Source organism: Myripristis murdjan, chromosome 16, assembly GCF_902150065.1.
Source record: "Myripristis murdjan chromosome 16, fMyrMur1.1, whole genome shotgun sequence".
NCBI classification, from domain to species: domain Eukaryota; kingdom Metazoa; phylum Chordata; class Actinopteri; order Holocentriformes; family Holocentridae; genus Myripristis; species Myripristis murdjan.
In genome coordinates, this window is record NC_043995.1 from 26370853 (window position 1) to 26396265 (window position 25413).

At 40.2% G+C, this 25413-nt stretch overlaps 3 protein-coding genes across 3 annotated transcripts; all 3 read right to left on the reverse strand.

Moving 5' to 3' along the window:
* Positions 1 to 1391: 1391 nt before the first annotated feature.
* rab25b (RAB25, member RAS oncogene family b) lies at positions 1392 to 11282 on the reverse strand. The gene is made up of 5 exons (XM_030072804.1): positions 10996 to 11282; positions 6970 to 7165; positions 4301 to 4494; positions 2776 to 2856; positions 1392 to 1934 (listed from the first exon to the last, which is right to left on the reverse strand). The coding sequence occupies exons 1-5, from the start codon at positions 11042 to 11044 to the stop codon at positions 1810 to 1812; spliced, it is 645 nt and encodes a 214-aa protein (XP_029928664.1). The 5' UTR covers positions 11045 to 11282; the 3' UTR covers positions 1392 to 1809.
* An 819-nt stretch (positions 11283 to 12101) lies between these two features.
* lamtor2 (late endosomal/lysosomal adaptor, MAPK and MTOR activator 2) lies at positions 12102 to 15860 on the reverse strand. The gene is made up of 4 exons (XM_030072806.1): positions 15643 to 15860; positions 14715 to 14877; positions 13766 to 13855; positions 12102 to 12692 (listed from the first exon to the last, which is right to left on the reverse strand). Exons 1-4 carry the CDS (start codon positions 15708 to 15710, stop codon positions 12636 to 12638), a joined length of 378 nt encoding a protein of 125 aa, XP_029928666.1. The 5' UTR covers positions 15711 to 15860; the 3' UTR covers positions 12102 to 12635.
* A 1101-nt stretch (positions 15861 to 16961) lies between these two features.
* On the reverse strand, positions 16962 to 24810 carry ubqln4 (ubiquilin 4). Its single transcript, XM_030072894.1, has 11 exons — positions 24625 to 24810; positions 23838 to 23989; positions 23604 to 23749; positions 22642 to 22904; positions 21779 to 21937; positions 21415 to 21640; positions 20959 to 21098; positions 20719 to 20802; positions 20188 to 20303; positions 19381 to 19537; positions 16962 to 18632 (listed from the first exon to the last, which is right to left on the reverse strand). Exons 1-11 carry the CDS (start codon positions 24769 to 24771, stop codon positions 18480 to 18482), a joined length of 1743 nt encoding a protein of 580 aa, XP_029928754.1. The 5' UTR covers positions 24772 to 24810; the 3' UTR covers positions 16962 to 18479.
* Between the last annotated feature and the right edge of the window lie 603 nt (positions 24811 to 25413).

A 25413-nucleotide genomic window follows, 5' to 3' on the forward strand; every position in this document is an offset into this window, starting at 1 on the left:
GACTGAGGCTCCCTGGAGAGGTCAAAGAAAACCCATATTTAATCAAATCTCCCCCCCTCTTCCTTCAATGAGGACACATAATTCAAGGTGACCCAAATCTTGCCGTCTGTACACAGAGAATAATTATGTGGATCTCAAATTGAGATCCAGGGACCCCCCCCCCCCCCCCCCCCCCCCCCCACACACACACACACACACATACACACAAACACACACACACACACACACACACACACACACACACATACACACAAACACACACACACACACACACATACACACAAACACACACACACACACACACACACTTGGACTGTAGTTGAATTCACTGGGATGACATCTCCCACCATCGTAAAATTCTCACATCTTTTACATTTCAGAACTTTCAGATTTCATAATCAGAATAAGAATAAGAAGTGCTTTATTGATTGGAAACTGGGTCAGCTGCAGTTGCTCAAATTCTGAAGAAAATAATTAAATTTTAAGAAACTGAAAAAGAAATAATAAATATAAGGACAAGTACCTTAGAAATGTGTTTAGAAAAGTGTTAAAAATATGTGCATTAATCATGATTGTGCAATAATTTTAGTTAAAAAGGTATGTGCATTATGTCTAAATATGTGCATTGACTCTACACAATATTACAACAATAAATGCAGATATAAGAAATATTAAGAAGTCAACCTTTATACACCATATATACACAGGGATATTGTGCTGTTGAAATGCTGTCAAGTCCTACAGGTATAAATTATTGCACTGTTAAATGGTTAAATAAACAATTTAAATAGTGTACAGTTATATAGTCCCATAACCTGGGTTATCTGACTCTCCTTGGGAGGCATTAAAAAGTCTGATGGTCACAGGAAGGAATGACTTCCTGTGGTGAAAAATAATAATAGGGCTCTCTGTGAGATAAGATTGGGAACGTCTGATGCAAGCAGATTTTGAGAAGACTCAACGGGCAGAGAAATGTTTTTTTTTTTTTTTTTTTTTTTTTTTTTTGACTCACAAGATTATACTCTCTGTGTCAGAAAGTTTAAATTATCACAGCAAAGTGGTTTAGTGGTGTATTCCTTTGTCACTGACAGCGAGCATGATGTGACATTTGAAATTGAATCTGATGAGGGAAAACCCTGCTCATTTGGTACTCCGGGCAGGCTAAATCAAACTAAAATAATTATCTGCAAGTTTTACTGATGTTTATTGCAACACACAAATGAAATGTAGGGCAAATTTATTTTCAGTTTGTCACCATAAATCATCATATTTAAAAACAGGAATGCAGTCAGTCTCATCATGGATCATCAGCTGGAGCTCATTCAAAGCAGTGACAGCAAGACTCATTTTCAGCACCTAAAACATCATATGTAAATAACATGGAAATTGCAGAGTTGAATAAAACATAAAACATTCACTTGTAATTTACATTTAAAACATCTCACGCCACACACACATAAGCCTAAGCTTTTGCCCTCCTCTGGGTTGATTCAAAACATTTCTATCATCTTACACGTAACACAGTGTTGGTGTTTTTTTCCTTTCGCCTATATTCAGATAATTAACAAAAACTCCAGCCACACTCATTCACATTTCATAACCTTTTGAATGTACAATGCTACCACGTAGCAGTGCAGCTTACACATCAGTCATTTTAGACTGGCATCACTTGAGCCAGTACTGTAGTGTTAAGGTACCCAAGGTTTCCCTGATGCCTTTCTCTCATCAGGCTGCAGTACAGGGCAGTGGGAGGACGAGCTCCCCTGTCAGCCACCCTGAGGCCCTTGTCCAGCTGGGAGCTGAGCGTAATCAGATGTTCCTGCAGCAGGGTTTCTTCTCCTCTGAGTTTTCCCCTTTTGAGCCAGGGCTGGTCAGCGACACAGCATTGATGGAGCCCCGAATCACCTCCTTACTGCTCACTTTCCTGTGAATTTCTGAGGGGAAGTACATATATGATGCAGTAGCTATACTCAGTGGTCACTTTATTATGTCCACCTGCACAATCTAATACAATCCAATACACCTGTTCTGCCATGAAGTTTACTCTTCTGCTGCCTATAATGCTCAGGTTTTCTTTTTGTCACAGTAATAGATGTTTTCATTCAATTTTATGTTTGGCATTAAGCTTATAGTTAGTGCTGCTGTTGTACTGGACTGCATTTTATTGAGAGATGTTTCCACTATTCTGTCCCCCTCATGTCTATATGAATAGGGAGGACAAAAAATTGGAAACACCTCTTAATATAATGTAGTCCAGTACAAGACCTCTGTAAACTACAACCTCAGTAATAAACACAGAATTAAATTTACACATTCTCCACAAATTGAACATTATAAACTTTCTTAAAAGGTAGAATTCATGCCAGAGCTGTTGTACTGAACAGCGTTAGACTGTACAGGTGGACCTGATAAAGTGACACTGAGTGTATATATTATGCTGTGGCATTGAAAGAGGCTGCAGTGTGCCCAGCCGGTAACAGAAATAGTGGCATAGCACCTTGGTGTTAAAAAGGGAGTGCATGATTATGTTGCTGTTATTATTCAGGGTCACAGGGTGCTGTAGCCTGTCCCAGTATGCATGGAATAGAAGTAATGCATGCTGGGACGTGGCTGGAAATCTATCAGTGCAAACATGCTGACTCACATTTATTTAGAGTCTCCAGTCCACCTGATTTCTCTTGATCTCATGAGCTTTAGAAAAGACTAGTATGAAGGTTAAAATAAAGTATCCAGACACTGATTGAAAAGTATAGGAAATACAGGTATATTAAAGACCTGCTAGCACATCGTTGAACGCTGCCTCGACATTAGTGGACTCCAAGGCCGAGGTCTCCAGAAACAGCAGACCTCTCTTATCTGAAAGGGAAAAAAAGTAATGAATTATTTTTATATAGGGTGTTTGGAAAATCTGCTTCTTGTTACTTTGCCCTACACACTTGGAAGATGCTTCAACAGAACTGTAAGTTGACCTCATTAATATCATTGAGTCATTTTCAAGGTTTAATTGCTAATGGTATTGACTGTAATTGTCACTGTTTTTATTTTTATTTGTTTTTATTGTTCTTATTCTTATTGTTCTTATCTCACTATCAATTTGTACACTTTTACATTTTACCTTCCTTAACTTTACCTTGTTTTTAAGTAATATAACCATGTATTTTTTTTAATCACTTTTAGATTTTAGTTGTGTCTGCATTTATTGTGTACATCTTTATCCCATTAAAAATGAGGGTTCTCCCTCAATGTGTTTTCTGAGATATTAAAAAATCTAATGAATGAATAAATTCATGAATATTGATATGATATTATTCATCAAAAGCATGTTTTTGTTGCTTCCAAGCTCATCCACTGTTTTTATTTGAAACTGATGAGTGTTCACAAAAGAAATGTAGTGAACCTCATGCTTCCAAACAATCTATTGCTTATCAGATTTAGTCACTTTAATCGCCGAGTAGAATAAACGAGGAGGAATTCATCTTGTGATCTCGGTGCCGTGACAGCTAACACAATTTCACAGTATGTACTGGCACACGATGCAGGAAAAAAAAAAAAGAAAGAAAGAGCTCACACACAGTGCAAAGTGGCAGTGCAGCTATAGAAACTAGACAGCTCTACATGGAAGCATTTAACAATCAGCAAGAGCCCATTTTTCATAAAAGAAATGCAATGAACATACAAACCATTTGCAGTGGTTCATACACTTTCACACTTTAAAGGAACACTTCACCCAAAATACAAAAAAACATACTCTCCCATTTACCTTGTGTTCAGTCTCTTTCCAGCTAGTTTCTGTGTGAACTGGCCAGGTTTCCACTCTGTCTCCCTTGGGCTTAATAGAAGAGCTTATTATAATAATAATTATTATTATTTGTATGTGTGTATGCGGCAAAGAGTTTCATTGAGAAGTATTTCTGAAGAGGAAACTGTGTCTACCTGCCCCCAATCAGTCAAATTAGAGTTGGACAGATACAGTTTCCCAGTGTTAGTTGGTACCAAATAATCCCCAAAGAAACTCTTCACTCTCGAGGGCTGTTGATTAAGTCAGGTGTATGCGTCATTATTTTTGGAGAGAGTTGTTGCTGTTGTGTAAAAAATTTTGGCAGTTTGAGCTCCACAAAATGAATGAACGACCCACCCAGCCCAGCTGTATTCCGGTGAAGCGAGACAGACTGGAAAACCTTGCCAAATCACACAGGAGCTATTTAGATGGATAAAGTGCACTGGGGGGAAGTGGGGAAACATATATACATATATTTCTGCATTGTAGATGGACTGTTCCTTTATGACTCTGGACTTGTACCTGCAAAGTCTTTGGCCTCCTCAGTAGGTACAGATCTCTCTGATGCCAAGTCAGCCTTGTTGCCTACAAGCATGACCACAATGTGGGGGTCAGCGTGGTCGTACAGCTCCTTCAGCCAGCGCTCCACACTCTCATAGGTGAGGTGTTTGGTGATATCATAGACCAGCAGGGCCCCAACAGCCCCTCGGTAATACCTGGTTAGAGAAGATTGACAGTACAGTGATTAATTATTTGCTGTTCCATGATGCTGCTTTCATGGCTGATGGAGCTGTATAGTTAAATTTAAGTCAACTATATATTTTTTTTAAGCATAATAGGATCATTCATAGCAAGAGGTTTTTTTTTTTGGTGTCATTTCAAAGATTTTTCTGTCACTAAAGACTGCTCTGAAGTCATAAACCAATCAATATTTCCTTCTTTTACAAGTTCCCCTTGTAAGTTCCTCACTTCCAGCGTGATTAATTCCAGTTTAATAGGTTTTAGCGACTTGTTAAAGTACAAATGGGAAATTCCATGGGAGTGGAAATTAGCATAGTGGAATAAGTCAGCAAAGTAATTACTCAAAAAGCCAGGCTGTCAGAAAAGAGCTAATCCTACAGTGGTGTAGCATATCCTTAGATTTTTCGTGTCGTAAAAATTAAACGGACATGGCTCTATTGTTTTAAAATACGCTTCCGCACTGGTAATCCCCCCAGCTTCATTACAAAATGAACAAATCGGGGATTTCCTCAGCTAGAACGGAGTTTCTGAGGGTTGAGCGTTCAAATTAAGGTCTCTGTTCGAACCAAGTTGATGTTTTTTTTAACCAAGTATAGCAGTTTGAAAGAGCCAAGAAATGAGAATCTGTTGGTTGTTTTCCAGATTATTTAGGAGGAAACAGATGAACAGTTTTTGCCCTTTTGTGTGTATTAACTGATAACAAGACTACTTTTCCCAGCACTACCATCAACATACAGGTTGCCTAACAACTGTGGGACAAACAAGACAAGCATGGTATGTTTGTACAATTGCAATCAGATTAGTGCATGTAGTGTGGGATAACACATACTTGGAAAATACATGTACTGTATGTTCTTTCTGATGGCTGCACTTGGAAAGATTTTATGTAAAAATACACAGACTAAAAGATAGACTTGAGCTGTGAACCTATTTTCCCAAATTGCTTTAAGGTGCTGGGTTCGGTCACTGGTGGGAGACCTACCGTGACATACAGGGAGTCACAATTTAAAATGCAAGAATGAACCACAAAATTGTTCCCAAAAGAGAAGTGAGCCAGTTTTTCATTTTTTAAAGAACTGGATTCACCAGTGGTGGCTGACGTTACTGTGATTTTTTTTTTCCTCCACCACTGCCAGCAACTAGAAAGAGAAATTTTAGGTACTAGGAATGATCAGTCTACTGAGGTCACTCACTTGATATTATTTCTGGGTAATGAAAGCCTTCAGATTTTATCAAATTCGGAGCTACTTCCCTCTTCCCCTGTGGGCGGCCAAAATGCCACTTTACCTAATGGTGCTTCAAAGGAAACAAACTCAAAAACACTGCACTACTGTTTAAAAAGGGAACTATCTGCCATGTGTATTCCTCAGCTCATTTTGTTGTATGGTGGTGTAAAGATGTTGTCAACACAGATAAGGAGAAGTTTGGTAACAGAAAATATTTCAGCTATCTTTTTTGTCCTTTTTGAACAGTTCAATGTGCAGAGAGAGAGACAGGGAAGATAGGGGCATGAAAAGGGACAAAGGTCCAGGTCTAGAATCAAACCCCAAGATGTCATGTTCACTTGTAGATGCCATAACCCACTGAAACAATTCAACTGAAAGCATGTTAAGTAGATTTATGCAGCCATATGTCCACTTTTGAGTGAAATAACAAGTTAACTCCCTCATCCTGGGAAATGCAAGAAATCACAACTACAGCAAAAGTAGATAAGACAGGTTGAGGAGAAGTGGGTACACCAAAAAATAAATTAAAACAACGATCCTGGAATGCACTGAACATGACAAATTGATTATATCAAAGACTTATCTGACAGGTACATTGAAGATGAGAGATGGAGTACATGTGTAAATCTAGACCAGGCGTCCTGCCTAAGGATGTGATGGCCCTCTGTACTCACCAGAGTTCTTACAGTTTTGTATTTTTTTTTGTATTATTTATTATGTTTTTCATTTTTTGTTTTCAATTCAATTTCAGTTAGTTTATAAAATGGGTTTGCTCTTTTCAGTTCAGTTTTTATTCTTTAAAAATGTTTCATTTTTTGTTTAGTTTTTATTAGTTTTAATTAGTTTTAGTTCATTTATTATTATTATTATTATATGGGAGGTATTTGTCAGGGGTAATATTCAAGAAGTTCAGAATAGGCATTACAATACAAACACAACACTTTATGAAGGCTACCAGTCATGTCGACGTCCCAGTCTCAGTAAACATCAGCACCAACGCCTCCTCATGCTTGTGGTGTTGATAAATTTGACCAAAGTGACAAAGACTATAACTAAAGACATTTTATTGTTAGTTTTTAAGTACACAGTACTGTTTAAGATTTTTTTCCCCTCTCTAAAGTCTATTTTTATTTTTATTTCAGTTAACTAAAATGTTTTTTTTTTCCACACACAGTTTTACTTTTCAGTTTAGTTTTAGTTAACTGTCATAACCTTGGTACTCACGCAGAGGTGATGGCCCGGTATCTCTCCAGCCCAGCTGTGTCCCAGATCTGGGCCTTGATGCTGAGGCCGTGGACCTGCACCGTCCGAGTGCTGAACTCCACCCCGATGGTGGTGCGGCTGTCGTGGTTGAACTCATTCCTGGTGAAGCGGGACAGCAGGTTGCTCTTGCCTACACCAGACTCTCCTATGAGAACCACTGGAGAAGAGAGATGGGACAGAGTGGACAGGCATCGTCAAGAACAAATCTGACTTGTTAACCCGAAGGACACGCATCCCTCCCTCTCCTCTCACATCCAAGCTAGATTTAGATGCACACATTAGTTTTAATTTGAAAGGGATTTTTTTCCCCAATAGATGCATGATAAGGTAATAGGCTGCTGCAAATGAATATCTTTGTACAGCTGATGTTGGGAGAATAATCGCTGTACGAATCCCCTGCAGTTGCAAGGCCCTCTCTTTTTGCTCTGTGTCAAAAAGCTTCTGCAAATGAAGTGGGAAGAAAAGGTGTTGAGTGCAGCACTTGAAGACACTGTTCCTGGACACAAAAGCACATTTGTGATGGTTCTGAGTGTCTTATTTTTGTCTGTTGAAAGACTACACCCAATATGTCTTCAGCACCCTACAGAGTACACCAAGTAGACAAAACTCCTCTTCTACATTCACAGACTTTAACATGAGCTGTTCCTGTGATGCCCGCCTGCTCCTCCTCCATTTCAGGGCCATTATTAAGTGACGCTTACAGTCTAGGTGTGTCCTTCTTGATTTCGCTAATCTTAACATAAACCCCTAGCCTTAGCTGTCTGATGCTGTGGCTTATTATTATATCACTGGGGCGATGGTATCCTATTTTAAAAACAGCACCACACCCGCATAGTAAATGAGACAATAACTCCAACTGAGAACAAACATGGCGCAGGCAGAGGACCGTCTGAGCAAAATATGTCCAGGAGCGATAACTTAAAACAACAAAGTATTGATTGGGAAAGAGGGAATTTGACATTATGAGGTTCACCGTTGGTACTTTTTTCCAAATTATTTATAGAGACAGTGGAATCTATTTGGATAAAATAGAGGATTCACAGCTCTGGCAGGCTTCAAACCTTTGTTAGTGAGAGAACAGATGTAGTTTCAGAAGTGAGGGGCTTCACATTAGATATTTTTTAAAGTTTACTGGTGATTTACCCTTCACTAGACATTTGCCAGAAAGGGGGTCAGGGTGTGAAGGCCCATAAAAGTTCAAGGAAATTAAAGCTCAAAAGGTTAAAGTATTTGGTTAAGTCACAGGGCATTAGTGTATATGTTTATTTTGGCCTTGATATTTTGGAAATGACATAATTTTGGACATCAAACAGTTAAAGAAAAACTGACTTATCAGCTGCTCATGCAAAGGAGCAAGGACGGCTATCATAATGTCCATGCAAACACATGCTCATACACACCTTACTTCTTAAAAAGAAAAAGAAAAAAAAAAAAAAAACACCCGAAAAGCGTGGACAGAAAATTCTCTTAAAGGTGTACTTTTGTTTCCAGCACTGAATAGTTTCTCTAAGAGGGGAAACAACTCCAAATCAGGTGGAACAGGTTAAGTTGCAACTTCCTTTTATGTTGGCTGGAGAAGCCTCTCTGTTAGGGTAAATGGTAGGACAAAGGAACAACTGACCACCTTTCCCTGCATTTCAGTGAGTCATGTTTGGGTTTCACTTCCTTTGCTGACTCAGAAAGAAACAGGCTTGGTTTATTTGACACAGATAAGAAACTTTGCCCACACCATGAAGTCACTGTGATACTTGGATCAATCAGCTGGATAAGATGCAGTTTCTGCTTTCTGCGAGCGTTTAGGCTGAAGTTTGTGTACAGTGCTAAGATAGTAATGCAAATCTTTGTAACAACACCACAGTGAAAAATGAAACTGGATTGCTTTTAAAATTCAGAGTTAAGTAAAGTAAAGAGAAAAACTCATCATATGCATAAATAACAATAACACGGTAAACAAGACTGTGGTATTTAGATCCACACTCACATATTTATTGAAATGCCCAAGGCCACAATAATTCTGCTTTTTTAGAGATAAAAGAAATGGGATCTCTGTTTAAAGTTACAGTAAATTCAAATTCATATTAAACTGGAGTTCATCTTGGCATCTACAAACCATTTGTTTGCTATTTTCAAAGAACTGTGATTAGAAATGCTGACACCATTACCCAAACATCTGCTCATTCTCATAAAAGCGCACTCTGGAGTGTAGCCCGTGCTCAGCTCTGGTCTTATGTTTAACCTGGAGTGCAAATAAAGGCAGCGGCAAAGAATGCTTTACAAGTTGCCATTACTTTGGTTTGTTTTGGGTAATTGTTCACTCTGCAGCCAGATCGCTGTCCTGTTGAAATGAGCATGGTTGTTTTTTTTCCCCCTCTCCTCCACAACTGAGTAACTTCTTATGCAAACAATACCCCTGGTTTCCATGGTGATGTGAGACAAGAGGCCCTTAGACTCTCCAGTGGTCGGGTTTGTCCCTTCTGAGGAAGTTGGGAAGAACATGACGCCTTGCCCAAAGGACTGAATTTTCCTTTTTCATGACCTTAGCTACTGTACAGTATGTGGCACAACTTTTTACATACTGCATAAATGTGAAGGACAGATTACCGAGTTATTAGTTGAACATAGTCGTGCTTCCCTGAGAATTAACCATTACCATCACCTTACCTATACCCTTAGGCCAAAATGTCAGATTTAATATCTCACGATCTCTTGGACAGATTGTCATGAAATGTGGTGAGCACATCCATGCTCCCCAAATGATGCACCCAATCAATTTTGGTGACCTCTTGACCTTTCCTATAGTGCCAAAATGTCAACCTTGCACATGAAATATCACTAAATCTAATCAGCGGATTGTCATAGTAATTGCTGAGAGCATTCATTCTCCCCAAAGGAGGATTCCCCTTGATTTTGATGACCTCATCACCTTGTCTTTAGCCTCAACCTTAGGACAAAATGTCAAATTTAATATCTCAAAATATATTCGGCAGGTTGTCATGAAATTTGCAAAGCACATTCACACTTCCCATTGGATGGACCCAGGCAACTTTGGTAACATCCTGACCTTTCCCCTAGCATCACCCTCAGGCCAAAATGTGCAAACCCCACTCTCCCACCAGCACCAGAGTGCTTGCTGTTGTTGGATCACTTAACCTTAACGTGAATCATATTCCCTCTCTTTGCGTGTGTCTCTCACTTCCCTTCTGTCTGTTAAGAGACATCTGTTACATGAGCCGGTGGCATATCATCAATCACCGTGCCATGTAATGAAGCCTATCACATGTTTTCCTTATTTGAGAGGAGAATAAGTGGAGTGTTTTGTGTCTCACTTGACCTTACAGTGATTGGCAACACAGTATTAAGCCAACTATCAAGTCCACGGTTGCAATGCAATAAAAAAACACTTTAGCAGAATGGATCCTTTCAATTTTGGAGACACTGTGTGGCGTAAGTGGATATATTGTTTAGACACCAAGGTCCTCTGCATGCTGCAATTTTTTTGAATGGAAAGTTACTGATAAAGAGGATTACAAGTAAACATCCTGGTTGCAACAAAAGACCCTCTGATATTATGTGCATGCATCAGCACAGACAAGATGCCGGTGATTTCATGATTGGTGATTTCATTCAGGTTGTACAACTTTTATTCAAAGATCTTTTGATACTCTTAAGCACTGAGAATAATATCTACATTACGTTTTGAGATAAACAGCTCTAAAACACATTACAAGCTATATCCTGCAAAAGCCCGTACCTGCATCCACATAAACACAAACTCAGGACCTTAACTGACATTCAGGCTAACTGGGATTTAATGCGTTCTGTTGGCACACAACAAACATTAATGTCTCTGTACATCCCCCATATGATATCAAAAACTATGCACTTTAATGTGAACCAAGGAAGGTTATAAAATGAAACCTGTAAAAGACTTAAGAAAAGTGTCTATTTGGGCATTCAATCGTGTAATAGGAGATTGCACACACTCACCTTTAAAGACAAAACTGTAGGCCTCATCTGATCCCATAACTCTCCCCATTCAGTGTTGCCGCCGCACAGTGCGCTGCCTTTTCTCCAACTCCAGCAGCCACAGATTGATAGGAAGATGTAATATGACACTAATACAAACTACTGTGCAAACTCTCCTTTGAATCCTCAGATTCCAGGTAACAAAATGGCTGCAAAAATGTTTTGCCACATGAATGCCAACCACTAGCCTGTCCTTCACTACCCTTCCCTATTTGTTAATAGAAAGCTAGCTTGTTTGAACAAGACGTGCTGTGCACAGCCAGGTTGTTCTGCTGCAGTGCAGGGAGGTTGGGTCGGGGAGGGGCAGGCCAAGGAGGGAGGTGTTTCCTAGGGACGATGGCAGGTTGGACAGGTGAGGTGACTCACAGGTACAGCTGAGAGGGACTCCCAGGCGCCTCCTGCTGGACTGTGAAGGAGGTAGCCGGTGTCACATTGAATCCAAAAAACATCCTGACAGTGAGGGTGTAATATTTTAGCTGGGCAGGGGAGCAGAAATCATGCCATTTTACCTCCCATACTAGATATTTTTACTTACACAATCACAGGTAGGATTGATTTCACTCAGGCACACACACAGTACAAGTGTCCATTTCACTGGAGGGATCAAAACAGGAGAGCTATGCCCACAAAAAGGCAGAGGTTCAGCCATGCTCAGGGTCAACAGCGATGGACACTTTGGCTTTTGCAGAGATTGAATGTACCTCGATGACAGGACATTTGTTTATATACCGAGCTGGCTTGCCACTGGAATAAATGTGACAGCATGTAACGTAAGACTGAGCTGATGAAAATCCTAACTGATGTATGAGTTTGTCTTTACCAATGTAAAAAAAAAAAATGAATTGAATTGAATTGATCTGAACTGGCCCACACTAAACCTACCACTTTCTCTCTTCCTATAGGACTGATGAAGTAATTTCTTAATGCACTTAACAATATTTATCACTACTGTTTCTTTTAATGGCATTTTGTGGTGTGTTGCTTGCTTTATGTTGCTGAGATGTTTCACTTCCATGTATGCAGGTCGTGTACCATTAAGTGACAATAAAGATCTTAACAAACAAATCAAGTTGTGAATATCAATCCACAAATTGTTTATTATACAAGTTTGAAACAAAAAATAGCCATTGATCTTGTCTTACCAGTGAAAAAAAACTTCAACTGAATAAATTTCCTTACACTTTACATGTCTTTACCCCCTTAAAGGATTCAAAATATTCTCTGTACTGCTAAATATGATCAGCATATCTGAAATAAAGCTGCAGTTGACTGAATTGATCATTGCACCAGTTGAGAGTGGAATCACTTCAGCAGCTCTAAATACAGACTTGCCGCCGACATACTGTTTGGACTTTTGAAGTGAATGGAGCAACAGGGGGGGACAAACAGTTAGGAACCCATACACAGGATTAGTATTGATAGCCTGATTATAAATACACACATTCTGCACACACAACCACACACCCTCACTCACTCAGATACCCATGTATACGATGCAAACACACAGAATGTCACAGTACTCCATGTATAAACTGGATGACACCACGCTTTCTTGGCAAGTCAGACAGAGCCAAAACTTGGGAGCTTCAGCCTGATTTTCCCTATGAAGCTGCCACTTGGGTCAAAGGTTCCTCCAGGTACTGCACCAGGGCTTCTGCCTGCAAATACAACACGGACAGAACGGATATAACAATGGATGTACAGCAGCACGGTGTTAAAGGCAGTAATCAGATTGTCTTGTTAAGCCTTTGCCCTTATGTATGCCTGTCTCTACAGCCAGACCTCTCCAAATGTGACTTCTAAGGGGCTTTCTGCTGTTAACCAGTGTGAATGCTGTTACAATGACTGATTTCCCTCTAAAATATGCTCTGAATATGAGCTTCAATGACAAGTCTGAAATGGAAGTATATATTGCCATAACTAGGTTAATACTGTCACACCTAGGCCAGCTGAGGAATTTTAGGGGAGATATAAATGCAGTATTTCCTCAGGTAATGATCACCACGTGGTTAGTTTACTTGTTAAGTCAAGCAAGCAGCTCCGTCTTGTTTTGTGACACTGTGTGTTCAGTAGTTACGACATTTACCATCATTGTTATAGTAGCAGGTTCACTATTAAAGTCACTCACATGACTTTTACTTGCTGTAAATCAGTTACTTAAATAGTGACATCATCCTGCACTAGTGGGAGTAAATTAAAATTTCAACCAATAAAAAACTTTATAAATCTTTAAACTTTATCTCTCATCCACCTATCCCTTCAAATAAAACTGTGTTTTTGATATTCTACCGGTTAGAGTCCATTTCATAGGATCTTTAGATAAGCAAACTGCTCAGGATAAAGCTGGAGCTGGTCGCTTACTGGAATTGATTTTGAAATATGATTCAAAGTCTTTAACACATGCATGGTAGTAGAAACTCTGCGATTTTTTAAAATTTTCCATTATTTCAAACTCTTATTAAAACTTTTTGCTTGCAGGTCCAAAAAGCCTTTGAAGGAAAAAAATCTTGAATGTTGGCAGCCCCTATTTATTATATACACAGCTAATTTCAGTGATTAACTGCTCATTTATTTTATATTGACGTATATCTACTGAAAAGTGAACATATTTGACCCAAGTTGATAGTGAAACAGCTTGAAGTTCATTTGTTGTGTTGTATTTGCTGTATTACACTGCACACTTCAGCGATGATGGAAAAGGTGTGAAACCCAAAGTTTGTAAAGGTCTCACCTTTGCTTTAAGCATTCCAAAGCCCACTGTCTCTTTGGCGTACATGCACAGGAGCAGGTTGGCAACCCGTGTGATGGCCACCCTGCCCTCCTGAAAAGAAAAGAGGATCCTTCTGTCAAACTGGGGATAAGATAGCCCAAATCCTTCTCACAACACACACCAGCATGTGCTGGAGAATAAACCACTGCAAAGATGTCCAAAATGATAGTGCTGCATAGGAATGGGGAGAAAATTATTCACTTAAGTATTGCTATTCTTTTTAAGATTTTTTGATTGAATTTTTTTTTTATTAATTAGGCTTTTGTGGTGGATAAATATCACTCCAAAGTTAGGCTAAATTAGGGCGACAGAAAATATAGCATGGCTATTTTCAAAGGTGTCCCTTGACCTTTGACCTTCAGATATCTAAATGAAAATGGGTTCTCTGGGCACCTACAGCTCTCCCCTTTGCAAACATGCACGTTTTATGCTAATCCCACGCAATCTGGAGCACAAACCATGCAGTTTTTTGCATGCAGTACAAATGGATGCATGATATTCTAAAACTGTGCATTTCTGCATGCTGGGGCCTTAACAGCCTTGGAGTTGTATAAATTGGGTTTGGCTGGAAAGCTGACACAACTGTGGATTTAGTGAGCAACATTTGATTCATGTGTGATGATGTTAGCCCTATAGTAGACATCTCATAGTAGTGAGGACATTTTTTAGATCTTGACGTCACTGTATAAAATGACCCAATGTCACCTTTAAGATGATCACAGCCTCATTAAACTTTACATCCACAAACTAGAGGATAATGCAAAAAACAAAAGACACAACAAATTGTAATACTGCAAGTATCGCAATACTTGTAGGGTCGCAATGCATATCAAATCAACACCAAAGTACTGTGATAGTACCAAAGTGGGAGATAAACATGTCATCCCAGCAGAGGTGTTGCAGCTCTTACCATACAATCCATCAAGATGAATTTGAGTTTGTCTTCATTGAAGGCTTGATGGCCGTTCTTGTCGTAGGCTGCCCAGATGTTGCTGGCAATAGCAGCTGTCACCCGGGCGTCCGTGTCCCCGTACCCCGAGTAGGCAAGAAGCGAGCCTTCGTTATTCAGTAATCTGGGGGAAACAGAGAGCACAGGATTTCATTTAATCACCCAGCAGCCTGGCATGTGACATGTTTTTAGTCAAGCTTTAACTCTCACCCATATAAACTGAATTTATTATTTTATGCTTTCATCAGCATCAGCAGACTTAAGCATAAAATTCATTGGTCCCTTGAATGTTTGGCCAAGGATGAAAACCCACCCTGCGTTCCAAATCGCATACTTATACTTTTTACTTTTAGTATGTACTGCAGCTGCCCTTACAAAGTATGTAGTTTAGTATGTATTGGGACATACTAATTCTTTTTTCCCCTACTAAATAGTATGGTAGTATGGGTATTGGAACGCAGGGCAAGTCTCAAAGAAACGCAAGCTAGCTAAAGTTGCAGCTACGAATATAAGGCTTTTACAAAATAAAAGTCTATGTAAAGTCACAATAATTCCTTTTTTTTTTTATTTTTTTTTTTTATTCACACTGTTGGTTGGTTGGTTGGCCTTGAGACGGTCACCTAACGTTAGTACGATAGAAATTAAGTTGATTTTTTCCCCCTCATTTTTCATTTAGGATACACCAAGCTAACACTTTGACGAGTATGCCACGGCTGACCAGTTTTACAAGATCATTCTGGAGAAAACTTGACTCATCAGGAGAAGCAGTCAATGGTACAAAATTTCCGTGTTTGTAAAAAAAAAAAAAAGTGACTGAACTGTTAGGCTGTGTGTGTCTAGCTTGGTGAGCTAGCCGCATCGAGCTAGCCTGCTAGCTGGCAGTACTCACAGTGTGCTTTGGACGCCGCTGGTGTTGGCCTGGCTGAGCACCTGTGTCAGCGCCTTTGGTCGTAACATGGCTGTCTATTCACTAACCTGTTATTACGTTACGGAAACCTAAAGCCTAAAAGCTGTAACTCTGCCGATAAATCCTCACACAACCTCCTCAACTCAGCTCCAACTACAATCAAGTCAGCTGATGTTTTCTTCCCTTTACGGATACATTCGCAGTGCATTCTGGGAGTTGTAGTTTACAAATCTCTCTGAAGCCCTGATTTTTAACTGGATTGCAAACTCCACTAGTGCAAATTGATTTAAATACACTACTCACAAAAAGTTAGGGATATTTGGCTTTTGGGTGAAATTTATGGAAAATGTAAAAAGTTCACGCTACAGTGATATTATATCATGAAAGTAGGGCATTTAAGTAGAAGCATACACTGGTGATTTCCTCATCTCAAACAATTTCTTGAAACAAAAGCCAACAACAGTGGTGGATATACCACAACAAAAAATGTCAGTGTCAATAACTTGTCATGTGCCCTTGAGCATCAATTACAGCTTGACAACGACGTCTCATGTTGTTCACAAGTCGACTTATTGTCTGCTGAGGCATGGCATCCCACTCTTCTTGAAGGGCGGCCCTCAGGACATTGAGGTTCTGGGGTACAGAGCTCTGAGCCTCTACACGGCGACTCAGCTGATCCCATAGGTTTTCTATGGGATTCAGGTCTGAGAAAGTGCAGGCCACTCCATTTGAGGTACCCCAGTCTCCAGCAGCCGTTCCCTAATGATACGACCTCGATGAGCTGGAGCATCAGACACCTGATGTGAATTTTGCCGTTAAACTCCTTGTTAGAGAACAGCAACTTGTGCAAAAAGTACTGAAACACTGAAAAGTTGGACATGTGCATTCAAAAGTTTACAGAAGGTCACATTAAGTTCACCTGTAAAGGTTATAATGCATTTTAGGTTCATCCTGAAATTTCACCCGAAAGCCGAATATCCCTAACTTTTTGTGAGTAGTGTAATAGATTTAGGAAATGATACCACTTGTACTTTTTATCTATAATTTAATTTTTGTGGTTTCTTTTATATTGATGTGTACCTGTTTCCCTTTTCATGCACTTTAATTGTATGTATCCATTGAAAAATTTGTCCTGTGAAGCACTTACAGTTTGGAAAAGTGTGACATAATGCGCATGTCAAGTTTATTATTGCTGTAGTGTCTGAGACCACTCTTTCATGTGACACACGATTGCACCAGCGATGAGGGTCAGCGACCAACACATCCGCCCACAAAATGTGCACAGCAGTAGCGCGTTCCTCCAAGCCACAGTGTGTATAAACATTTATTTTGATCTCTGAGGAGTAGTAATATACTTGTCAGACCATACAGATATCACTGGAAGAAGCAAGCAATCCGTCATAGGCCACTCTGTTTTACTACCTCAAGGCAACGCACACTGCAGGTCTACATCGATACGCCAAGCAAGAATTAAATAGCACACCTTCCCAATTTCAACTAACAATAAATTATTCATACATACTTCAGATTTTTAAAAGGGTATTACTCAGCAAGATAGAGAGAATGGAGTCCAAAAAAAAAAAAAAAAAGGCAGAGCTGAACTGATTTCCTTTGAGGGCTGGTATTCGAAATAATGAATTGGATTAAGGGGGAAACAGATCAGAAAAAAAATTAGATATGAGCAAACAGCTACCATGAGATTTGATAGATAATTTTGCCATGTATTGCTGAAGCCAATGCGATATATTTAGGCACTACACTGCTTGTATGAAAATACACAACATTGTTAAGGTAAAAGGATTCATCTTTTCATTTTTAATCAGTTTAAAAACATTTCACCGATATTTTTTCACATTGTCTACTCCGTAAGAGCCTCAACTGATCATTACAACAGATTGTTGATAATATATATATATATATTTATATATAGTTATTGCAGGGTTGATGAACTACCTTACTAGTCTCTCAACCTGAAAAATCAACCTGACGACCCCCCCCTCCCTCCCAAAAAAAAAAAAAAAATCTTAGGCAGCTGTGAGGACTATACAAACATTATTCCAACCCTAGACTTTGGGAAGAAAACAAAACAAAAGACAAAATATCCAGAAATGTAAGGGAAGAGACAGTGGATAATTTCAACAACTCTTGCAATAAATACTAGTCAATCAGGCAGAATTAAGGATACAGAAGAAAAAAAAAAGTGATGAAAAAACAAGCACGTTCTCCAGACAGAGAGCAGAGTGAGTCTTCCAAACAACAGCAACATCACTCCAGTTCAAATCGCACTTTTGAAAACTCTAAGTCACCACCTAAATACAATGTTAAAAATTATGTGTTAATTCCTTGGTACCCTCATGCAGATGTCCAATGAATGAGCACTCGTCATGTCAGAAATCATCTCAGGCTTCGCTGGCGGGAGTAACACGGCGATGGTGGCGGCGTTAGTTGCGGCGGCGTTTCACAGCGATATTGTCATTGCACAGCATTAGCACAGGACCATTTCTGTTAGGGACTGAAACCGGCAACACTATCCCTCGCCCTCTCCCACTAAGACCTCCCAACCTGCCTGTCTATATTTTCCTATCGTTCACAGATCTGCTGAAGAGATTAGAAGTGACTGGAATTCCACTGAGTCCGTTTGAGGGTTGCTGACTTGCATGTGATCAAGGACAGTGTTCGTTTATTTTTCTGATCTCCCATCCCAGCCCTCAACCCTACCAGTCTTCAAACTTCACCCCCAGAATCCCGCTTCCCCTTCTCTTTGTCATTTTTTTCCACCCCCAACACCCCCACAGTGAGCTGAGGGGGGCTGAGTTGAGTTAGGAGGGCTGAGAGCCCAGCAGTCTCTCAATGGCAGCGTTGATGTCTCCTCCTGTAGCGATGAGTGCCTGCAAATTGGCCTCACGGTTGATGAAGCCCATGGCGTTGAGCTGGTCTAGCTGCTGATGGAACCGAACCTCAGGGGTCTGAGACTGGGAAGGAGACGAGGAACAAACTCAGATACTGAACATCAAAAATGCTGGAAATTTTTGGACACTGTGGAGATTTGGATAATGGTTCAAATGGCAACAACTAAACTTGACTTTTTCCCCCCCATGGCTTTCTAAACATGTCTGCCTTTTCATTATACCAACTGATCTATCATTTGTACATAACATTTGCACTTCTAATTATAATCCTATCACAATCGGTTTATTTACTTAATACAGCTATGATATTAATCAATACTGTGCCACACATCCTGTTGTAATCTTATCTGTGCCCTGATGATTTTTAATTGTGAGGAAATGTGTTGGTGCAAAGTCAGATATTCTTGACTAAAACATACAGCATAAAAAAAAAAATTTGTTTGCCAAGCGGCTGCCTTCGTCTTGTGCTGGCAAACATCAGCTATCACTTTAACTTATTTGGACTACTATTCCTTCAACAAGAGTAATAACCCAAGGAGTATGTTACATACTTTCTGTATTATTTATTTATTCATTCATTCATTATTTACTTATTTATAAACCTGGAAAGTATCAAAATGTTTAGAAATGTACTGGATCTCAACTGGTGTGTTCAAGCCACACGCCCACTTTCAAAACAAAAATTACTTTAACTGCATGTTAACTATCTGATGGAAATGTCACAAAAGACAATCAGTCAAACCTTGGTTACTGAGGATGTAATGCCATGACTCTGACAAATACAAAGTTAAGACCGGCAGAAGACACTTACTGGTGGCTCTCCACCCACAAACATCTGTAACATCTGCTGCATGAACTGCTGCTGTTGCTGAGAGGGAGTGGACCCTGGTGCTGAGGCAGGAGGGTTCTCTTGAGGCACACTGCCCCCTGTGGTGGGAGGAACTACAGGCAGACCTGTGGGAATCATGCTGGGGGAGAAGAAAGAAGTTTGTCATTTTTTTTTTCATTTGACAAAAAAAAAAAAAACATTCTCTGCAAACATGTACAGCATTTTACAGGGTTTCTACACATTCTCACTTAATAGATTCTATGACTTACAAAGTCCATGATAAAACGGTACAATGATCACCACAAATATTTGTTTTTGTGAGCTATCGGTATCATAATTTTTGTTATTTGATCTACTACTTCTTCAAAAATTACTAGATCTTTTTGTATCAAGCTGAAAATCAAAGCTACAGTAGGCAATCTGGCATGCTGGCGGCTCCAAGTGGTAGAGAGAGGTAAACAGTAAACCACATGCTCCTGTTCAGCAGCCCACATCCTCTCAGCCAAATGTTAACAAAGCCAACTGTCTAAAGTTTGTCAAAGCTGCTTTCTCTAGATGGAGCCCTTTCTCACTGTTATTTAGGGGGTCTTTACTTTGCAGTGACTCTTGGAACCCCAGTTACAGCAGTTTAGTTTGTTTGCTAAAATTTTCAGGTTTGTTTTTTTGTATGTTGTATTTAGAGGTGGCTGGTTTGTTTTACACCTGCTGATTCTGTTGGCTCTGACATATTAATCTATGACGGTATTTGACTTTGAGCAGACAGGTGAGTGATGTGGCTGGTGGACAAACCTGGGCATGAGGCCTGGGGCCTCCGCCTGTAAGGTCTGCAGGCCTTGCTGGATCTGCATGAGGGCCTGCATGGCTCTAGGGTTGGTCAGCACAGACTGGGCTTCAGGATTCTGCATCTGTTTAATGACAAACAACACACAGGTGTAATCTAATCAAAACCTTTTTTCCCATTCAAGATAAATATAAACACATCTGTATATTACTTCTGTATAGACCTTTAAAAACATTTTAGACCATTAATTTTATCCATTTTCCTCTCTACTGACTTTTATTTTTTGCTTTGATGTCTGTATGCCATTTTGGTGCTAGATAAGTTCCTATTTTATAACTGTTTCATATTACAGTACATTATTAGAATTTCATTAGTGGTTGGAGTACTATCTTTGTCATTGTCATTATTAATGCTCAATCACTGAAACTCATCAATATGAATAAATTGATGAGTTTCACACTACATAGCTCACTTCAAATTACTAACTTAAGAAATCGCAGGGTGCCACTAGAAAAAAGGATCAGTGTGAGAAAGCTAACCTGCTGGAGAAAAAAAGGAAGTTGACTTCTCATTTGCTCCTGTAACTGGGGGTTACCAGCAAATAGTGGGTTGTTCAGCAAGGCCTGTGGAGTATGAAGGAACATGTGACACAAATTGTTTAAAAAACGTGAATGAAGCCCTCTCCCTCCTGACACCACTTAATCAACCCAGCAAATAATTGTTCTTTGTTGTGAAATATACAAAAATAAAAATAAAACAAACAAAAAAATTGTGCAAACCTGTGACGCCAGGTCTGGGTTTTGTGCCATTGATTGCACTGCGCTGCGCATGTATGGCGCTGACATTATATTCTGCATCAGCTGTGGATTTTCTGTGAGCTGCTGCATCAGGCTCTGCATACCAGGGCTACTGAAGACACCTAGACAGAGGAAATTGAGTATGAACTTTCTGAAACAACAAAATGCCAAAATGCCAAATATTATGGTGAAATATGTGTATGATATGATCAGGAGAATGAGATAACATGCTGTCCGTTTCCTATTCTGCTCATTTTTCTTTTTACTGTGACTTTAAAACTCTGTTTCATGGTGTTGTGTGAGACCGTGTGAATAGTACTGAGGAAACTAGTCAGTGATTAAGCAGACTGCAATGACACTGATTTACTCATCAGAAAACTGCAGAACCTCCAGTAGTGAGGATCACGCAATATTCCATATTAGCTGAGAAGCATTTACCATTGCCAAGGCCCATGGCATTGATACCCAGGGGGTTTGAGAGGTTGGGGGCAGTGCCTCCTGTGGAGGTGGATGACGTAGAGGTGCCTGTTGCTCGATTCTCTGATGCTGATGTTGCTGGGGGTCCCCATGGGTTTGGTAGCGGCTCTCTATTCTCTGTTCTGGACGGCTGTGCTCCAGAGCTGTCTGCGTTACTCCCCAAGGCGGAGAACGGGTTGTTTCCAAACTATGACACATGGGAATGACCGTGCTTTACAAGAATAGCTTGATACAAAAGTACTTTTTGGTTCAACTTTTGCCTTCAGAATTGACTCACAAGAAATGATATAAACAAAGACAGAAAAAACAGGCAGCTCTAACCCACCTGTTCCCTAGCAGCACTGAACATAGGCTCCTGGATGTCTGTGTACATTCTCCGTAGAGCATTATAACCCCCAGGGATGCTCTCAAGGTTGCTAAGCGCCCGGTCCTGGTTACGCATCATCTCTTGCATCATTGCTGGGTTCCTTGCCAACTCCATAGTCTGTTGAAGCAAAAGAAGATTAAGATAACAAAAACAATGAGAGCTGCAGTAGCCTAGAGGTTAGAGAAGCAGGTATCTAACTGGATAGCCATTACATTGAAGCCTACACTTGCTGGCAAAATCTGTGCTGCTCCCACACCTGGGTGTGAATCTTTGCAACAACATGAGCAAAATTATCAAGTAAACCAGTTAAACTTCTCTGGATAAATAAATGTCGGGAAAAACAATCAATGCTTAGGAGCTGTGGATTATCCTCTGCTAACGCTAATAGGACTGGTGCCATACTTGAATGCTGAATGTAATTGTACATTTAATATGAGTAGCTGAATTTTACTTCCCTAAATATTGCTTGAAATGAAACAAGACAAACAGCACAAGTGGAGCAGCATGCGTACAAATCCCCAAAATTGACAACAAGCCAAGAGTCAGGAACATAAGAATCCAGAGAAGCAGAAAAAACAATAGATTAAACAAATATTCTTTTATCCCTAGGACAGCCATGAACAATAGAGAAGTACAAAGGCAAAAAACAAGACCCACACAGAAATTATAAATGACAGCAGCACGATCAGCTGCAAGTACAAGGGAAAGGGAGGGGAGAGGACAAAACATGCAACCTCTGAATCACAGACTCAAAAAAAATGAAATGGTGATGAAATAATTATGAGCTCCAACACTGACCTAAAGAGAAGCTCTGCGCTCACCTGTCTCATGAGCTCAGGGTTATTCAGCATGTGGGAGATCTCAGGGTTGCGCTCCATGAGCTGCTGCATCTGAGGATTGCCCACAAACATCTGCCTCATCAGGTCCGGGTTGGACATCATGTTCTGCACAAGCGGGTTCTCCATGATTTGAGACAGCATCTCTGGGTTGGACATCAACTGTCTCTGCATCTGCTGCTGCAGCTCCATGAAGTTGGACGACCCCATACCCAGGCCTGACAGAGCGGAGAGGTCGCCGAGCCCACCTGAGGATGGGCAACGCTGGAGATTAGTTACTGGCAGTTATGTGTAAATGTGTGTGTGTGTGTGTGTGTGTGTGTGTGAGCGCGTGTTGCTGGGGGCCAGCCTAGGTGTTGCAATGATACAGCACAGTATTGCAATGTTTTGTGTAGCAATATTGTATCAATACATGGCTGCCAAGTATCAAAATTGTATCATCAAGAATCTATGCAACATTTATGACAGTGCTGGTCAGTCTGTCTGCTTGAAAATCCCATTTCGCTGCAATCAAAAAATGACTGAAGTGAGATGAAGCGAATGAAAACTTTATCTTGTTAGATAAAACAGATGCTGACAAACTTTTCCCTTGGGGACATAATTTGCAGGTGAAATAAGGTAATAAATTGTAATTTATTGTAATACATGTTACCACAATACTCAGGATATCACAAAATGTTTAAAACCTCAATACTGTCACACTATAACTTAAGTATCATGACAATATTATATTGCGGGGCCTCTGGTGATCCACGCCCCTACGCCCACTTTTATTTATGGCATAAAGGAGCACAGGTTAGGGAAGATGACAGTGAAACTGATGTGATGGGATCTAGTTTACAGTCTTGACAATCTAAGTATCACTTCACAGATGGTAATTAGGAGAAAATAGGCCTCACTGCAATGTGAAAAACAGAACCTGAAATAATATGTGTGCAAATCCTTACTCAGTATATTAGCTGGCTGTGCTGGTGTCACGCCTGCGCCACCCCCTGTGCTGGAAGCTGCAGCGGGGCTGGTGCGGCTACTGCTGCTGGCTTGTGGCGTGGCAGCACCGGAGCTCGTCGTCGGAGATGCACTACCAGCCGTGGATCTGGAGAGACATAAGATCAGACTTTAACAGGCATGTTTCTTTTTTCCCCCATAACCACTAGATTTCTTTTTGTGTCTGTTCCACATACTTGTGAGCGGTCTTGATGACGAGATGAACAGTGAGTCCGTCTTTGATGCCATGCTGGTTTAAAGTATCCCCATCCTTCAGGATCTTTCCAGCGAAAATCAACACCAGCTGCTCCTGCGTGGCTTTGAACCTCTTGGATATCTCTTGTTTAAACTGGATGAATGGGTTAAAAGAGGGGTAAAAATGAAGCAAGGCTCTGCACAGTGTTTCAAGGCAAAGGTAACCATGTGGATCTCTATCACACTGTAAGCTGATGTCAGTCAGGAATCAGCCCTCCCTCCCGTCGAGATAAGAGGCGAGTGACCTGCTCCACTGACTTGACGTTTAGTGGCCAAGTGACTATAAACTATCTGAATATAACAAACAAGCTTCAGCGCTGCTTCAACACGACATTTGGGTTACCAAAAGCAACTTTGCTTTGATGTTATTTTAACTTTGATAACGTAACGCACTTGACTGTCGCAATACCCCACACATAAAACCTTAGCGTTAGCTCTGATGCTACCTTAACTTCAGTCTACTCAATGTGACGTTAATCGGTCTAGTCCGGAAAACATGATAAGATAAACTGATAAACACCTGAAGGAAAATGACCAGTCATCGTGACGAGAAACAGCCGTCATTATTTGAAGTTGGCGTTATTTTCCAGACAGTAACCTGACGCCGACGTTAGTTCTTAATGCTCGGCTAACGGTAACGTAACGTAAAGTTAGCCAGGCTAACTCAGGGCAGACTCGTAGCGTTACTCCCATTGCCAGATGTGAAGAAAATATGTGAGGTACGCGTACCTGAGCGACTGAAGAATCCTCCGAAATCACAATTTCCTCTTTATCTTTCGGGGTTTTGACAGTGACCACAATCATGGTCCCGTCTTGAGCAGCATTTTTATCTACGTTGGCATCCACACTGGGGTCTGTGCCGCTGTTCTCCGCCATCTTTACTACTCCTTGTGCCGCCTTCAGGTGTCCCTCGTCACTTCTCATTTCTGCGGGTGGGTGTTTAAAATGCGGCTTGTCCTTCCGCAACAGCAGGTTTTGGTAGCTGTCATTTTAATTTAGAAATCAAGCAGCATACAAATATGCCACCCGCGGTTTTCGCAATTTGGCATCATACTAAGTCCAGTCTCTCTCCGTTTTTTTTGTCGCTTCCTTAATCTGAGTTAGCTCGTGGTTTTGTTCCGACACCACATGAAGGCCTCATAAGCATCATCGAGCCGACAAGAATGACAAAGCTGAGTAAAAACACTGAGCGAGAATCACAACAGTGAAGCCTAGTGGCATATATTTTGTCTCAGTAACTGTAAAACTTTACATTTTCCTTTTGGAAGATTGCAGACACATCTCAGAGCAGAGAGATACTGTTTTTTTTTTTTTTTTTTTTTTTTTTTTTAAATCCTTTTATTAATTCATTTTTTGTAGAATTACTCTATTAATTTAAAAATAATTAAGTGGTAATGATGTATTCTCTGTTCAGATGACTATACAATATTACAAATACTTTTTACAGTAGACTGAGGATTTGGTGTGGTGTATTTTCTGTTTGGATGACTGTGTGATATTCATTACTTTGGGTTGACT

Excerpts from the sequence above, each read along its gene's own strand:
- lamtor2 (XM_030072806.1), bottom strand. The coding sequence starts at position 15,710 with ATGTTACGACCAAAGGCGCTGACACAGGTGCTCAGCCAGGCCAACACC. Across the intron at positions 14,878-15,642 it reads AGCGGCGTCCAAAGCACACT|ATTACTGAATAACGAAGGCT; the intron begins GTGAGTACTGCC and ends TGTTTCCCCCAG. Across the intron at positions 13,856-14,714 it reads TCATCTTGATGGATTGTATG|GAGGGCAGGGTGGCCATCAC; the intron begins GTAAGAGCTGCA and ends TTTTCTTTTCAG.
- ubqln4 (XM_030072894.1), bottom strand. The coding sequence starts at position 24,771 with ATGGCGGAGAACAGCGGCACAGACCCCAGTGTGGATGCCAACGTAGAT. Across the intron at positions 21,938-22,641 it reads ACCCTGAGCTCATGAGACAG|ACTATGGAGTTGGCAAGGAA; the intron begins GTGAGCGCAGAG and ends TTGCTTCAACAG. Across the intron at positions 21,641-21,778 it reads TCAGTGCTGCTAGGGAACAG|TTTGGAAACAACCCGTTCTC; the intron begins GTGGGTTAGAGC and ends CATGTGTCATAG.
- rab25b (XM_030072804.1), bottom strand. The coding sequence starts at position 11,044 with ATGGGGAGAGTTATGGGATCAGATGAGGCCTACAGTTTTGTCTTTAAA. Across the intron at positions 7,166-10,995 it reads CTACAGTTTTGTCTTTAAAG|TGGTTCTCATAGGAGAGTCT; the intron begins GTGAGTGTGTGC and ends TCTCTTCTCCAG. Across the intron at positions 2,857-4,300 it reads GGAGGCCAAAGACTTTGCAG|ATAAGAGAGGTCTGCTGTTT; the intron begins GTACAAGTCCAG and ends TTTCCCTTTCAG.